This window comes from Pygoscelis adeliae, unplaced genomic scaffold (assembly GCF_000699105.1).
Source record: "Pygoscelis adeliae isolate BGI_AS28 unplaced genomic scaffold, ASM69910v1 Scaffold53, whole genome shotgun sequence".
Lineage (NCBI taxonomy): Eukaryota > Metazoa > Chordata > Aves > Sphenisciformes > Spheniscidae > Pygoscelis > Pygoscelis adeliae.
In genome coordinates, this window is record NW_008824468.1 from 1,668,505 (window position 1) to 1,685,239 (window position 16,735).

At 45.0% G+C, this 16,735-nt stretch overlaps 2 protein-coding genes and 1 long non-coding RNA gene across 4 annotated transcripts in view; 1 reads left to right on the forward strand and 2 right to left on the reverse strand.

Annotated features, from left to right (window-relative positions):
• Positions 1-1,491: 1,491 nt before the first annotated feature.
• Positions 1,492-6,337, reverse strand: LOC103914494. 2 transcript variants are annotated; one of them, XR_663476.1, is made up of 4 exons: positions 5,904-6,337; positions 5,205-5,397; positions 2,969-3,146; positions 1,492-1,682 (listed from the first exon to the last, which is right to left on the reverse strand). It is a non-coding gene; the product is annotated as an uncharacterized LOC103914494 (long non-coding RNA). The 2 variants fall into 2 exon arrangements; XR_663477.1 differs by lacking the exon at positions 5,205-5,397.
• Positions 6,338-6,916: 579 nt separating this feature from the next.
• KLHL34 (kelch-like family member 34) lies at positions 6,917-9,180 on the forward strand. The gene has a single exon (XM_009321148.1). The coding sequence runs from the start codon at positions 7,353-7,355 to the stop codon at positions 9,138-9,140; it is 1,788 nt and encodes a 595-aa protein (XP_009319423.1). The 5' UTR covers positions 6,917-7,352; the 3' UTR covers positions 9,141-9,180.
• Positions 9,181-12,567: 3,387 nt separating this feature from the next.
• The window catches only part of CNKSR2 (connector enhancer of kinase suppressor of Ras 2), a 197,754-nt gene continuing 193,586 nt past the window's right edge, over positions 12,568-16,735 (reverse strand). Inside the window, exons 22-23 of the mRNA XM_009321156.1 lie at positions 15,930-16,126; positions 12,568-12,790 (exon numbers count right to left, since the gene is read on the reverse strand). Of these exons, the coding sequence (XP_009319431.1) occupies positions 12,575-12,790; positions 15,930-16,126 (413 nt within the window). The 3' untranslated portion in view covers positions 12,568-12,574. The remainder of the gene's footprint in view (positions 12,791-15,929; positions 16,127-16,735) is intronic.

Below are 16,735 nucleotides of genomic sequence, written 5' to 3' on the forward strand. Positions count from 1 at the left end.
ACACCCACCTCGCTACAACCTCCTTTCAGGTAGTTGTAGAGAGCGATGAGGTCTCCCCTCAGCCTCCTTTTCTCCAGGCTAAACAACCCCAGCTCCCTCAGCCGCTCCTTGTAAGACTTGTTCTTCAGACCCTTCACCAGCTTCGTTGCCCTTCTCTGACATGACCACTGTCAGGATCAGGAGAGGTTCCTAGGTGTCAGGGCTGCCTCCGCAAACAGGGGAGGAGGATGCAACTGGACTAGTTTTGTGTGAGTGAGGACTCTGGATTTTCTGGAGGAAGCACGGCATCCTCTTGAAGCATATTCCCCACCTTCACCCCAAAAGAGCGCTGCCTCTTTACTGCAGGAGGAGTTTTGCCAGCCCACCTAAGAGGGCATCTCAGGCTGACCCGCATCCCTCAGGAGGGCATGTGCTTACCCTGGGTGCATTGCTTGCTTGGTATCTCAGCAAGGCTGGAGCTTGAGTCCATGGGCTGCTGACTTCTAATATCAGACAGATCCCATGGTTCTGCTGAGAGACTCCTAGTGCCTTTGGGAGATGGGCCACCTGGCAGACCAACGGACAGATAAATCTTTGCAGTATTGGGAAGGTGGTTTGCTCTTAGGCATTTCAAAATTTATGTTTCCCCCCAAAGGCTTTCATAGGTTTCAGGTCCATCTGCCCTACGCTTTTCTCTTTACCTCTTACCAAAGAAACTTCATTTCTTTGGTGTGGCAGAAGAGCTAACATACAGCAACAACTTTTCCACTTCAGGCAAAATCCAAAGGTCCCTTGAAAACTCTGCCACTGTACCAAGAAAATGATACTGCACTCTCGTGCCAGGTGCATACTGCTGGGGCTCAGAGCATGGGCTACCTATGTTCACTCCCTTCAAGAGTCACTTATCTCAATCCTTGATCTAGGCAGATGAGACCTGAATAAACTTGCTGAAAAAAAAGTCAGTATCTCTATAGCCTTTCCAGCTGGTTTAAGTAGGCTATGTATTTTTTCTGGGCAGGCAAAGCCTTGCACTTCCATGAGGAAGTCAATACTTGCACTGCTGCTGGCACAAGAACTCCAAAGTGAAAATTAATAAAAATGAGCTCATAGTACATTAGTTCTTGGAGAGTGCCTTGGGGATCGGGGGTTTGGCTCACCACTATCTACAGCTTATATGCATGCCCAGTATGCATCCAGCTCATACCAGGGGAAGAGGGGAGATGACTGAAGCCATGGTGTGCCAGGACTCTGTCCGGGAGAGGAAAACTTGACATATGCAGTCCAGTTCCTATAACTACCCTAGAAATTTTTTCCAGGAGTGGAATTTAGAGGCTGTGGCTAGTCTGCAGGGAGATGTCTTTCTCCCTGTTTGGTGAGTAGGGCCACCAGTACCTTATACCACTAGGGACTGGCTCTGACCTCAGCCTGACAAATGATCAGTGAGGCTTGCCAATCATGCACCGTTCAGTAACTCATGAAGATCAGGAGGGTGAATAAAACACATCCCATCAATGCCTTTGCCACACTCCAGCATGGCTTTATTCAGTCAGAAGTCATTAAGACAAAAAGTCCTCTACAAACTTGGTGATTTGCCATCCATCATCCATCCTTCAGCACGTACAATTCATTCCAGCCACACTTCACCCGGTGCGGGGGCTTGGGTGCTCTCCCTTAGCTGTCTCTCCCGTTCTCAAACCTGAGTGCTTGTGAGCAAATGAAATAGAATTAGCAGGTGCAGGTGCAACCCTTTCAGTCCCAAGGGTAAGCCTGAGAGTTGCAGATCATGGAGGGACCGAGTTTGAGTCACTACGTAACATACTGCTGCTGCTAACAATGATGAAGACAATGATGACATAATGTACAGATTGTAGGAACACTTTCAGTGATCAACTGAGTGTGGACATCAGGCTCTCATTATCTGATAGAGTAACAGCGCTAACAGCAGCTGATTACACTGTAACCTTTACTTTGCTAAGGAACAGTCTATATCTTAGAGAGCATTTGCTTGAATGTGAATTAGGGAATGGAAGAGGATTCAAGAGCTGAATCCTAACCAGCTTATGTGAAAAGCACCTTGATTTCAGAGAGACCTCTGCAGTCTGCAGCAAACTCCGTGAAGGCTCTTAGCTTTACTTCATCTGTATGGTGTCCTAATAGAGGAAAATGTGATTTGTGTTTTCTCCTCTGTGGTCCCAGAGCACTGGTTGTTCCTTACATTTCTATCCCTATAAAAGCAAATTGCAATTCTAATTACAAGTGAATGCATTAAGGGAGCATTGCAACATGGGGAGCCAGTCTCCATTTCCTTATCATTTTCTTAGGCCTGAGGTGTGGATCCCAGTTATACTGGTTTTGTAGTGGGTACATGTATCACTAGGAGCACAGAAACCACATCAGGGTGGACTGGGCTATCTGCAGCAGGGGCAGAGCTGGGAGCTGCTGGGCGTATCCAACCACAGACAGAAGGGCAAGACCCAGCTCTCCTGCGGCTAGTAGTCATATAGCCCAAAACTGCAGCTTTTGATACTAGATGTTCCCAAGCAAATAAAGTTTGGGAACCCAGTTCAACCAGCCACAAGGTCTTGGGGAGGCAGGAGGGCTTCATGGGGGTCAGAAATGTTCCTTTTATAGCAAATGAGCCTCCACACATGCAGAAGTGACCTGTGAGCGGAGCAGCTTCAGCTAGGGCTATATGTGTCCTCACTGTGCAAATTCAGCAGCCACCACGACCTTTGAGCAGCCCTGAGCTGGATGCAGAGTGAAGGCACCCCGGGGCAGGGGCCTCAGGTCCCTCGATGCCCCAGCTGCAGCACGGGCAGCATTGGCTACCGGGGTGGGGGGGAAGCAAGGGCTCGATGCAGAGCATCTCCAGTGCCACCAGACCATCACAGGAACAGATGGACCCCCAGCAGCAGGTGAAAACTGCACTCCGCTGTGAAGGCCATTAGTACATCTGCTCTGAAACAAGCTCATTAAAATACACATTCACCTTCATTATCCTGCAGCTGCATTGCCTGACTCATCCCACTGCAGTCACTCTGAAAAGGGAACCCAAGGTAAAAATTTTCCCAACTTGGTTTTTATTCACCGGGGAAGCTCACGTCTAACCCACTGAGAGAGCAACGGAAGCCATAACAACATCTGTCTTCATGGGAATGAAAGGGAACCTGAAAAAAAGAGGGAGGAAACAAATGCTGATGTGTTGTTTCATGTTGCTTTTCACAGTTTGACACAGGATGCTTTCTCGCATCGGTGTAGTTAGTGCTCACTAACTACTGTAGTTAGTACTCCAGTTGGGGCATGGCACCCCCAACCCAGGTGTGCCAGTGGCATTCCCTCCTTTCCTCCCCTTTTTCCACAAAAACCACAGAAAACTGCCACGTAGCCATGGCTTGGCAGACATGGCCTTGCAGCAGGCTTTGGCTGGGATCCCTGCTCTGACTCCTGATCACACTAAACCTTTTCTTCTCCCCAGTGGCAGACGGTGGCTTGCACTCAGCAAAACTTTCTTGCCAGCATTGTTCCTGGACACAGACCCCTCCTAGGTGGCACATGGATGGACACGGTGTGCCGAGGGTTTGCAGACTCCTCTGACGGGCCAGGGGATGCTCTGCCCTGCGCCGATTTCCTGCTCCCCCAGCTCACGGGGGGCAGAGTGTCCTGTGGCCCCTCCGTCTCCTTCACACACAGACAGTGCTTAAAGCCACGTGTGTCCCCAGCCTCCCCCTGCCAAAATGGAAACCTCACAGCCTCAGCCCACCTCATCCAAGCCGGTGACTTTCTCCTGCGCTTTTATACACAGGCATGCTCTCACCATACATTGCTTTTAGCTGCAAGAAAATTTCTCCCTCTTACTGGCTTGCTCTTAAAGACTGCCTTCCCAGGCTAAACATCCTTTGCTTTAAATAGACGGGGTGACCCAAATACTATTGTGAATGATTATTCAAGGATGAAGTACAGACTCTAGTCCAATGTTTTTTACAAGACAACTTAAATCAATACGATCTTTCTGATTAGTAGTTTCTAGGAAACCCGTATGCTACATCATCCCTATTACATTCATCATTTGGCTCACTTTTGCTATATTTGTTCATGCGGTACATTATCAAGCGTCTGAAGCGTTTGCTCTATTGTCCTCTGGACCGCACTGACTTCTTCTAGAACAAAGTGTAGCTTAGAAATCCTCTGCTGTGGATTTTTGTAATGAATATTTTACAGTAAGCCACTTGTTACTAATGAGCCCAATTTTACTTGTACAACTCTTTTTATAACCTTTACTCTTAAAAAATAATTGGGAAAATTTACAATTGTAATTGAAGTGTTTATTAACTGATGGCCTACTTGCAAGATTTCACTGAACGCGGCATTGCAATTCAGGCCATTTTTCAGCTTTGTATAGGAAAAAACCCCTGCAAACATGGAAGCCAACATTTTTCACAGCACCTCTGAATATTCTTTTTTACTGTAGACTGTCTACTGTAGTATAGCAATGATTTCAACAGAAAGTATACTGAAAGCCTGAAATCTAAATCTAATTTAAAGTCTAAATGATGCACTTGATTAAAAATGTATTGTCTATTCCCAGCAAATCATATATTGAAACACTAATGTTTCCCTAATTTTAAGCACCATCTAGTGAGTCAAACATTAGATCTGATCTTCCAAATTACAGCTGAGAAAAATAAGATCATGGCTTGACTGCATCCCACCTAGTGCTAGGTCTGTTCCTGAGATTCATAAGTCAGTTGTTTAGTCACTGCCTGCTCTCTTGCTAATGGACATTAAATATTCCTCCAAAGGCGCTGAAGACCCGAGCTGCCGTCTGGAGATAATTTGTCTGTTGACAAAGGAGGGTACTGGCTGAGTAGGCTCCCTAGTTAGACAAAGCTAACTGCTAAAAGTGGAGCAGGGAGAAACCTCATTTCGATAACGATAATCTTTTTTTTGTCACACCAGGGCAAGGGACTGGAAAGGATTTGGCTTTATTTCAATTATAAGTGAAGAAAAAAAAGATCTCTGGGCAAATAAACAGCTTTATAAGGATCATGATTCTTACGATTTCTATTAGCTGGCTTGCCATGAAGATGAAGTAGGTCTGAGAGGGAATCGCACAGCAAATCTGCATGCAATTATAGGACCTGCTTATCCGGCGCTGGTATTAAATCAGCTCAGTTAAATCAGCACGGGCTCCTGTGGCAATGCGCTGTAATCAGCTGGCAACTGACCTGTATAAACTGCAGCCCGTGCGCAGAATTCGTCTGGAGAGCAGAACCAGTTTGGTTAACATGGCATCATGCTGGGCGCAGGCACAGACGTTCAGCCTGAGCCTCATTTGGCCTCTCTGAAGTTACAGTGCTTGCGGTCAGTGCTGTGCCGGCAAAACCGGTGCAAGCCTGGGCAGTGTCTGGCCTGGCCTTGCTGGGGGAGGGGAAAAGGCATGTTGCCTCTCCCTGCAAGTGCATCACTGGATGGGGAGAGCGAGCGTGTTTTGGCTGCTGCTGGCAATACCTACAGTTGCCCAAGCCACATCTCTGTGGCATCACAAGGCATCCCTTTCCTCCTTCCTCCCCACCGCCCGTACATGTCATTTTGCTAGCAAAGGGGAAGTTTTTTTAGCAAGAACCTGATTTATGGTCTATAATGTCATGATGGAAAGTGGATTCAAGTAGTAAATCAATTTTCAGAGCTATACAGCAATGAAGAACAATGTTTTTGGAGTCCTTCCCCATAAACAGAACAGAGCATGTGTAGGTACCATCAGTCTGCTCAGCAAGACAGCTTAGGGTCACTAGAACAGTCGCACGGCATGCATGGTCCCCGCTAGGATCCAGTCAGCTCCCAAACACCCCTCGATTACAGCAGTGAGCCAGAATTTCATGACATCACGCAAATAAATATAAGCAAATACAGTAAAAAGGCTTTACCTTTGGCTTGAGCAAAAGGTGAAATTGTTCAGTCCTGAGGGATCCTCCTCTGCCCCCAAGTCTGCTGGCTCATGATGCAGTAAAATGGTCTGGCATTTATCAACCCTGTCAAGCTTTGCAAGTCCTGAGCATGTTTAACCTGGAAAGAAAGGTCTCAGGAGGAGATTCCTGAACACCTCCACCCAGAGTTACGCAGGGAAAAAAAAGACAAATAAAAGCAAGCTTTAAGAGGTCAGAATGTGTAGCCTGCCCAGAGCTACTATTCCTGGTAGAAATTAGACCCTGAAGGGCCCAGGTGAAAATCGGGGATAATCCCCATATACGTGCTTCTAATTGGGACAAACTGAAAGTGAGAAAGCTGAGCAAGTCAGCTCCGGCCCATTCCCGGGGGCTCCGCGTCTGTTCCCAGCTAGTAACCGAGAGCACAATTATGCAAAGCCTCCTCTATAAACAGATTTCGGTTTATTACGGCCGAACCGGGGGAATCTATTTTTGTCACTGCTTTGTGTGAATGTGTTACCCTTGTGATTTCCAGTCAGGTCATTCCAAGTCAGCTGCTTTGGCTGCGGCTGTTGGTGGAATCTCCTCCGTCGTCCTGGTCCCTGGCCCCTTTGCTCGCCTGACTGGGGTCGGCTCCCGGGCAGTGGGGACGAGGGGATGCGCCTGCGGCTATTCTGGTAGCTGTGAGTTATGGCGGTGTCATGTGAAGCAAAGAGCCCAGAAATGCATGTCAAATCAAACCAGTGACTAATCATGATATTTTGGTTGTCTTAGTGCCTGCCGGGCAAAGAGTTATGGGCTTAGAAAATTTTCACGTAATAATCCCCGGGCGCTGATTCGATCTTCGGCTGAGGCTTCCTAAGGGAGTGCGAAAAGAGGACAAAAAGGGAACTACTGTCCCAGGGGTGGAGAGGTCTAAACTTATCTGAGTTTGAAACACAAACAAGAGAGGAGAAAAGCCAGCGCTCCCTTCTCGTCTGTGTCTGCTCAGAGCCATGCACTGGCAGCCAGAGAGGATCTATTTGATCTGCCTGCGGACCAAGAAGGGTCGAGGGAGACGGCTGAGCAGACATGAAGTGTCATTTGTTGGGATTGTCATCTAGCTCCCTCATCTGTCACCTGATGGCCAGCCAAGCAAGTGCTCAGCATAACCGTGGACCATTCATCCTTGCACAAGTGACGGAGGCGAGAAAAGTAAGCATCCTACAGCTGTTACAACATTCAGCTGTTTTTCCTATGAAGGAATGCATTGAATTCACTACAAATCTACTAACTGTCCCCCTATGCCAGGCAAGAGACTGATTTTTTTTTTTTTGGGGGTGGGTTTTTCTCTAACAGCTGGGGGTCTGGTGGGCATTCAAGCAATGGCTGTTGAGTCGGGCAGCTGTTTCAATATCTAATTGCATTCTAGCTTTAACAACTCAAGGGGAAAGCGTTGCATTGCCTACCATGAGCTACTTCCTGTCCTACTGCAAAGCGCACTGCACCGCTGTGCTCGCCCAGTACCAGACCCTGAGATCAGAGGGCTTTCTGTGCGATATTTTGCTGAAAGTGAAGGAAAATGAGTTTCCTGCACACAAGTCCTTGTTGGCATGCTCCAGCGACTATTTCCGAGCCATGTTCAAAAGTTACACCCGAGAGTCTAAGGCCAGTGTAATTCACCTGCAAGTCGTCTCACCCACCGGTCTCCAGCATGTCCTGGATTTCATTTACACTTCCTTGTTGCCTCTTTCCTTTGAAAGCCTGGAGGATACCTTGGAAGCTGCAAGCTACTTGCAAGTGACTGATGCTATTGGCTTGTGCAATCAGTACTTAGTTAACAATCTTGCCTTGGAAAACTGCTGCTTCTCCGCCAACGTGGCCAGGAAGTTCTACCTGCCGGATGCCTTAGCAGCAACAGAAAAATACATTGTTAATAACCTTTGGAAGCTGCTGGACTTGGATTTGACAGGACTGCTCGAGCTGAACTTCAGGTCTTTGCTAGCAGCGGTTGAATCACCAGATCTCCCCATGGTGAAAGAAACCCACCTGCTGAATCTTGTGCTGCTGTGGCTGAAGCAGGATAAATCCAGGCTGGCTCACGCAAGCAGCCTTTTAGAGCACATAAGGTACGGCCTCATCCCCCTGGAAGAGCTGAGAAAAACCTACACACAGTCAGAAGTGCCCCTCTCCGCAGGTATTAAGTGCTTGATCATTAAAGCAATAAATTACCATACATCTGTTTTCAAACAGCCTGTCCTGCAGGATAAGTCCACCACGCTGAGGAACCAGAAAACTCGGATCATTCTGCTGGGGGGAGGGACAGCAAGCGAGGGACTCGTCACCGATGTGGTGGCCTTTGACGTTTACAATCACAAGTGGCGAGCTCTCACGCAGGTGCAGGACAGGGTGCAGAACCACAGCGTGTGCGTGGTGGAGAACTTCCTCTACGTCTTGGGTGGGGAAATCGAAAGTGCTGCCCCGGGTGATGCTAAAACCGAAAAGATCTTATCGGTGACGAACAAGGTCCATCGTTATGATCCGAGATTTAACACGTGGACCCAAATCACGGGCATGCTGGAAAAGAGATGCCAGTTTTCTTGTTGTGTCCTAGGCAAGGATATCTTTGCCATTGGTGGAAGGGGTGAGGATGGGTCGCTGCATTCGTCTGTGGAAGTCTACAGCATCAGCAGGGACAGATGGACGAAGGCCAGCGAATTGCCATGCAAGATACATGGCCACGCCAGTGCCATCTGCAAGAATACTATATACATCTCGGGCGGCAAGTACTCGGACCCAGCCAACACAAGCAAGGACGTATATTCTCTGAGCTCGCTTGAAGGGCAGTGGATGAAACAAGCCCCCATGAGCATTGCTCGGTTTGGGCATCAGATGGCAACAATCAGAGAAGCCATATTCACCTTTTTAGGATTATATGAACCATTCTCTGAAATAGAAAGATACGACCCTGATCAAAACCAATGGACTCGGTTAAGACCACTGATGTATGATCGATTTTGCTATGGCCTGGCAGTGGTAGAGGAAACGGCTCTTCTTATCGGGGGAAAGAAATGGCAAAACTCACAGGAAGTCCCCACGCAAGACGTGGTTGGCTACGACATCGACAACGATGGCTGGGAAGAGATCTGCAAAGCCCCCTTGCCTTGGTGTGGGCTGCAGTGCGCGGTGCTGCAACTCTCTGAACTGGCCGACGAGCGGGACAGCAACAGCCAGCAGAAGAGGCCGCCAAACTATTGAGCTCAGGTGCTGCGGAATAATCATCCCAGGAGATGAGCCATCAGGGGGGTCCTGGAGAAGAAGAAAACTGCAATGGCACTGAACGTGACGGAGTGGAGGTTTTGCTTTGATAAGCCAAACGCTTGGTGGAAACAGGCAAGAAAGTCTGGCTCCAGCATGGGAGAAGGTGCTGGGATTTACAGAGCTGGAAGCTGATCTCACTGAGGAAGGATGTAGCAAGTAGCACATGTAAAGGTGACGAGCGAGAATCGTAATCCTTGACTTTTGAAGAATAATACCTAGATAGCAATTAGTAGGTGTTGCAAGTCAGATTTTTCAAAGGTTAAAAAATATAATCCACCTTTTCTGTCTTCTTAATCAGAAGTAATTTTCCCAGCTGGTAAGTGCTATTGAATTTTTATATGCTACGGCTAAGCAAAATGAAAGTGAGATGTATAAAGACTAGAAAATTGATGCCTACGAGAACTAATAATAAGTACCACCAAGGAAAAGGTATTATTTGATATGTTACATACTAGGCGAGAATATATTAGCTAACCAGCATGAAATTACTGGACAGAAAGCATGGATTTTTTGGTATGTAGACTCAGTTATGGCCAGGAGTTAAAACAGTGACTGTTTCATAGGAGCCACTTCTCTCCGAGTGGCCTTTGTTGTAGCATGCCTTTCAGATGCTTATTTTGCGTTATTTTAAAGACGCACACTACCGGTACAGTACATTTCTTTTGTATCCAAACCTTGTGTTAGTTTAGATGGCCGGAGCTGAATGGGTATGCTTATTATTAGACTCTAAAAAACATGTTACAGGAGTTGCTGTAACCAATGCCTTGATACTCACCGCGGCAGCATACGCTGCTTTATTGTGCCCGGTCATAATGGTAAAATTGCTCATGGGTGTTGAACTAGTACATGAGAGAATCCTGCAGTCAAAAAAGGTTTGCTTTCATCAAAGAGTACGATGGGGAGGGAGGTAACTGAAGGTGTTCAAAAGTCTTTATTCAGCGTCTGCCTACATCTGAAACAGCAATAGTCTTACTTCTTCTTGCCCATGTTGGCAGAGTTCGAAAGCACAGATTATGGGGGTACTTTAAGGTACGTGGATCTGTGAAATGCAGGCAAAACGGTCAGATGCCGCAGAATCACTTTGGGGTGGAGTAAATTGAATCTCGAGTCACAAATGTTCATTTAAAAGTTAAATTTATTGTACTTCATTTTACAGTGTTCCCTTTCTAGGCTGAGAGTTAATACAATAAAAATATATCTAGAAGAACATTTAATAGTCTTAAAAGAAGGCAGCACAACGGATAGGACACATGTTCTTTGTCACTAGACTAGCTTAAAAAACTGTAATGTTTAATTTTCACCTTTAAAGCAATCAAGCTGACTTTACTAATGTAAAGTGCAGGCAGAATAGCTGTTGCATAGCAACAGATCTAAGTCTTCTGAACTGCCTTGGTTTTGACAAGGAATCACCTACACAATGTGCATATACACCCATCAGATATAAAGAGGTTTTTATATGAATATATTTACTTTTGGTCCAGTAAAACAATAGCAAGAGAATCTAAATGCTTGGAACGATAGCACAATTGATTTCAAGTCAAGCATTTTTTAAGAGAAATTTACAAAAACCTCACAAATTTAATATACAAGTCAGTACCCATGCAGTAAATAAATGTCCAGTTTATACAAACAATATTCTTCTAATGGTACAAATATTACACTGGATCCAGAATTCTATACAAACGTTAATACATGATTCGTCATCCATATCAACTTGAATATAGGATTACTGAAAATGGGCTACAGAAAGGCCACTCTTTTGTACAATTGTGCAAAATCTGCAAAACATTTGCAATCCATATGCAATAAAATAACAAGAAAGAAAGAGGGAGGAATAAAAAGAAAGAAGGAGAGAGAAAATAATCTGTCCATTCTTTCCTTCATCCCTTCATGAATATAACTGCCGGGAAATATCAGAGCTCATAAAGTTTGAAGTACATTCACTGAGCTGCACAGGCAATAGTCTAAAGTTGGTAAAGAGTACAACTCACTGTAAAAAGTATAAAGGAGGCTTTTCTCTTTCACATGAGCATTATTAAATCATGTCGTGAGTCCTAACTTATGCAGCAAAATACTGAAAAGCAGCAGAAATATTTTGTCATGCTCTGATCACCTTTCGAAAACAAGCCCATAAAAAGTAAATACCTGATTTAAGATTCCCCTCCCACTATCCTATTCCAGGTATCTGCCTAACTCTAAGGAGCTATTGCTACTCGTATTCACTGGGTTGCCTCCAGCACATCTCAAATCTCATGGAAGATTAAAACATTTTAATTGGCTTGTGAACTCGGCGGAACCCAGAGACATCCCTTCCCCTTCAAAAGCAAACCAGAGGCTTTTTTACTCCGCAGTTATTTTTCAGGTTCTGTGCTCAGCTCTGCTCCCATCACACATTTTCCCTGCATACAATCCGGCCAAATTTCACAGCTCAGAAAACACACAGACGACTACTTGAAAAATCCTATTCATTCCTTTTCTATTGTGGGGATTTTCAAAGCCTCTCAGATTCGGAGCATTTCGTCGGGAACCTTTTCCACTGCTGCTTTTCTGGGCAAGAAAAATGCCGCTATCAAGGATGTTCAAAGTCTACATTTTCTCTTTTGCAAAATCTGCACATCATACTGATACCTTCAGTGCAAAAGCAGCATAAATGACAGTCCCATCACTAATTTTTTAAAAAATCAACCAAATGTGATTAAGAGACAAATAACACATCATTTGGTCTTAATTAGAATACAAACCAGCATCCCTTTGCACTGATGGTAAACCCTAGCAACAGGCTTTAAAAAAACACAAGGAAATAAGACCTAACCTTTTGATACTTAAATTCACATTAGTGATTTCTGTCTGCCAATTTTCACCCTTTTGTGTGTTTGACAAAACTGAAACACAACCACCCCATTACACTTTTTCCCTGTTATTTAAGAAAACTCCTAGAGTTTCTCATTCAGTATAAAAATTGGTTTTCTCCCGCCACCAAAATAGTACCTGCACTCCAAAAATGCAATGCAATACTGGAATTATATAATATAAAATATCATTGTAAAAGTGACCTTCGATAACAAAACATTTAGTTTGTGTAACTTCCTGTGTGAAGGCCACAGTCTTCCAAAAATGCTTTTAAATACTTTAATAGCTAAAGGTCATGTTTGCTATTTCACAGAAGGTAAACGCAAGCAGAGCATTGGTAGCATATAAAATATACAAATCCTCATTAAAGACATGGTATCGTTGACCATTGGAGGTTTATTTCACACAGCTGAGTAACAGTAAAATATAATTTACTAGAGCTCAAACATATTGATATAAAAACTACTTTATGCACTTAAGTAAAGGGCTGGAGTGTAGCTAATGGACAAAAAGAGAGACCTTTATACATGCGTTTCAATGTAAGAGTGAGTGTGCGCTAAGGAGGCTATAAGTGCATCAACCTCAGACGAGCCATTAACAGAGTCCCTCGGGGTGCTGCTTTGATAGATGTCCATGAAGAGATCAAGGTACATTTGTTTCCATTCTTGAAAGTCTCTAGATGTCAAAGCAGGATTATCCAGAACTTTATCTATAATGGCTACTTCTCCTTCCCTGGCCTGTGAGAGAAAAGGAACAAGCAAAGAGTCAATGAGAGTGATGAGTCACTGGCACAATCGATCACATGGGTGGAAGGAGAGAACAAGGGGAGGAAACTCAAGCCACGGAGACCCTAAAAGCAGGGGGACCATCTGACTGCTATACGTCTGCTTGCAAACAGGAGCCCTTCCTACAGGGCATCACACATCGCCCGGTGGGGCTAGGGCATCCCTCGCCTTGTCCAGCATCCTCAGAAATAGTCCCTATTCCCCCTCCTCGCCCCTCGTTCAGCTCAAGAAAAAGCAAGCCCCGTACTGTTTACTATTAGCTGCTTGCATTTCTCAAGATGGGTTTCACACGACAAAGTGCCATCTGTTTGCTCTTCTTGATCAGCATAAGAAATACTGCGTGGGTGCGTGGGATGCAGACAGATGGCCTCTCGCCCGCCAGCAGAGCTAAGCCTTTTTTAGCAGGCTTGTCATGGGGACATCTGAGCGCTACGTTGCAAAGGCTTGTGGAAGGACCCCCGTGTTAATGATAACTCGTCTTCATTAAAGATCCAGCGTATGCGATGGGCTGGCAGGCTGCAACCTCCTCTTACCACTGCAGTGGCAAGGAGAAGGCAGAAATGGGTAAAATCTAACATAGCTGCTGGTATCTCCTTACCCATCATTGAGGCAGGGGATGTGGCTGTATCATAGTCACTGGCCAGTGATTAGTTTATCAAGAGATGAGAGGCAGCCAGTATGGGTCAGAGTAAGCCCCTCTGATAAACCCGTAGCCACTCGCGGTTGTTGCAAGTGGTGGAAGCTGGATGCAACAGACTTAAGCCTTGGAAACACAGCTAACACGCAGGTTTTCAGCACTACTCCTCTGCGCAGGTATCGTGTGGTCACCAGCAACCTCCCCTCTATCCTCCCTGCCAGACGGGTTTCATGCTCCTCATTGCTAACTCACATTTTCCATGTCCATACTATGAGTACGTCAAATCTTTCTGGGGAGCATGTCAAAGGGAAATATTAAGCTGTGGCAGCCCAGCGTTGGTGGGAGAGGGTCAGAAGGGTCAGAGGCATCACCCATAAGCAGTAGGTTGAGAAGTATTTTTCATGGTTTGCAAACAGTAGCTAATTAACACTGTGCGCTAGAATACTCATTTTCAGAAATGGAGGTGCAAGCTGCGAATGACCAGTGGAAATGAAACCAGGGGAACTCCTGATTACCATATCTCTGCTTGAACTACCATAACCTGCTTCTCGCAGATTGTGGCTGGTACCCACACCTCCGCACTACCAGCCAGGTAGCTCATACTCGCTGGCAGCAGAATGATTTCGTGTTGTGTCACAGGAAAGAGAGCAGAGGGGTCTTTCATTAAGGACTTAGATGGTGGAATAGAGAGCCTATGGACAAGAGCTAGAAGCAATTTGGAGGGCTGTCTCAGGCTACTCATAATTTGGATAAATTGAAGGAGAGTTCAGAACACCAACTCCGACAGGCCAATGCAATTGGCTGAGCATTCAGGAAGGAGAAATCAAAGGCACTGATAAAAAGCAAGAATAACTGATGAGGTAGCAGCAGTAGCTACGACTACCAGCAGTACGGCAGAAGTGGAGCTCTGGGCTATAACGGAGCTAGAAACTCGTCATGCGTTACCATGATGCCATTGCAAAACAGGCACGTGTCACTCTACGCTGTTGCTGTACGCAAGAAACAGCAATTATCTGTCTTTGGTACTTGCTGCCATTGTGTTTTCAATTATTGCTGTCATGCACTTTAAGAATGATTTATACTAATCAAGGTCCAAACACAAATGGCGACAGGTTTAGAAAATACGGCTCATGGACAGAGAATGAACAAATTGTGTTTGCTTGGTCCAAAAGAAAGAAGTCCCAGAGAAGCATGAAAACAGGCATCCGCCGGGTAAAGGGGGTGCGCTGTTTTTGGAATTCCCTGGAGGAAAGCAATTCCATTTGTAGGAAGCCACTGGCATAATGTAGCTCAGGTATCAATAAATGCTAACAAGAAAGACAATTAAGCATGGCAGCAAGCCATACTGAATGACAGTTTTGGTATGAGTGATCCCACCGTGGTGCAAAAGCACAGATACAGAGTGAACCTCCTGCCACCCCGACGTGTCTGGGAGTACTGTGATTTTGTTTCAGTTTCTCACGCTTGTAGAAGTCATGTGGAAAGCCTGTATATCTTGACCTTTTCTGCCAGCCTCCAATCCTGTAAAGACTCACATACCCAGATAATACCACAAGTAGCAGTTGCCTTCAATGAGATGGTACCGTGCAGAAAGTTAAGCATGAGTAAGATTTTTTCAGGATGGGAGCCCCACAGCATGAACATAATATTGCTTAAATGCTTCTCTAGGTGATGGAAAACTAAATTAATTAATGTTGATAAAGCCCTCTTTGATGAAAGCTGTTATGAAATCCACTGTACAATTATCTAGTGACTTGAAATGTGGTAATTTAATATAGTTAACAGGGTCCCTGTGGAAATCCAGCATCTTGTTTTCTGAAATCTCTATCAGGACAGAATTGAAACTGCTGTAACAAACAAAGAAGCTGACAGGGAGGCTAAATGAGCTGTGGTACATTTAGAATAACCATAAAAATCTGGTTTTCACTATCATTGCCACTATCTATTTATTTAATCACGCCTACTGATTAAATACAATGATCCTATCAGCTTATGCAGAAAGCAAGCACACAGTTTCCTCCTGGACAAGCTCAGCAATCGGGAAATAATCAAGTGTTGTAAAAGGTACTGCTCCCTTCTGAAAGGCTGGCTTTGCTTAACTTTAGACTTCGCAATTACTGAGTGAATGCGTTTTGGTAAATGAAAATGTTCAGGGACAATAAAGGGGTTAAGGTCTCCTCTGATAATTTGGTGTCAAATTCTGTTAAACTAGCTAGAGGAGGAGCAGCTAACTGAGATTTTTATCTGCGCAGAAATAAAAACTGATCCCCTCACCTCGACGGCTCTCCCAAGGCACATTTTTCTCTGCTTCGCAAACAGCGCTTCCCCATGTCTCCCTTGCTTGTTTTGCACACTAGGTTCAGCCTGGACTCCAGCTGCGCACAATTAATCTCCAAATACAATACTGTCTGATCCAACCCTGGGGCAGGATTTTTCCTCCCTCTTTCATCTCACCTTTAAAGTGCTTTTCAGAATTCGCAGCTGGTGCAGTTTTTCATTGACTACTGGATCGCTACATCTCTTTACAAAAGATTTCTTATACTCCAGCTTAGTGGAAATCCGGTGTTCTCCTAAAGGAGACAGGCTGGCCTGCTCCAAGGCTCTGTACAAATCTTGCAAGGAGTCTGCTGTTTTTTCCTCTATCGTTTCAACTGTAAGGAGAAAAAGGAAAAAAAAAAAAAAGAGGAAAAAATAGAGAAAGGAACAATGTATCATTAACATGATTACAGGAAGATCTATCAAAAAGCTTCGCAAAACGTTTAACAGGTTTAACTAGATCATAAGGAGAACATTTCACACCTGCTAAGTTCCAGAAAAAAAGTGCTGGGATTGTAACTGCTCCTTCTCGCTAACTATTGCCTCCAGGAGAAAGGGAGAAAAACTTTCAAGAATGTAAAGTCTTGACCCGCAAAGACAGAAGAAAAAAAAGAGAAATAGTGCAAGGTGTAGTAATATTACAGTGACATACTTTCAGAAATCGCATCTCTAGTACTGCAGTTAAATATGCTGGTGACATCGTTATTACAGGGAAAGGAAGCCCTGGAAGCACCCTGCTGAGGAAGGTGATCAGGGATCGGATCTCGGGCCGAGAGCGCTGATACGGCATTCAAGGTTATGTTTACGATGCTGGCCTTGGAATGACATGTCGTTTTTCTTCCTAGAAAAGTCCACTTCTTTTTGGCTCTTATTTTTGGTACTCAGGAGTGTTGTTCGATAGTCAGTAATACTGTCACTTGTGGTGTCTTTTTACTCTACTATTA

Bases quoted from the DNA above. Each gene is read 5' to 3' on its own strand.
- KLHL34 (XM_009321148.1), top strand. From the start codon at position 7,353: ATGAGCTACTTCCTGTCCTACTGCAAAGCGCACTGCACCGCTGTGCTC.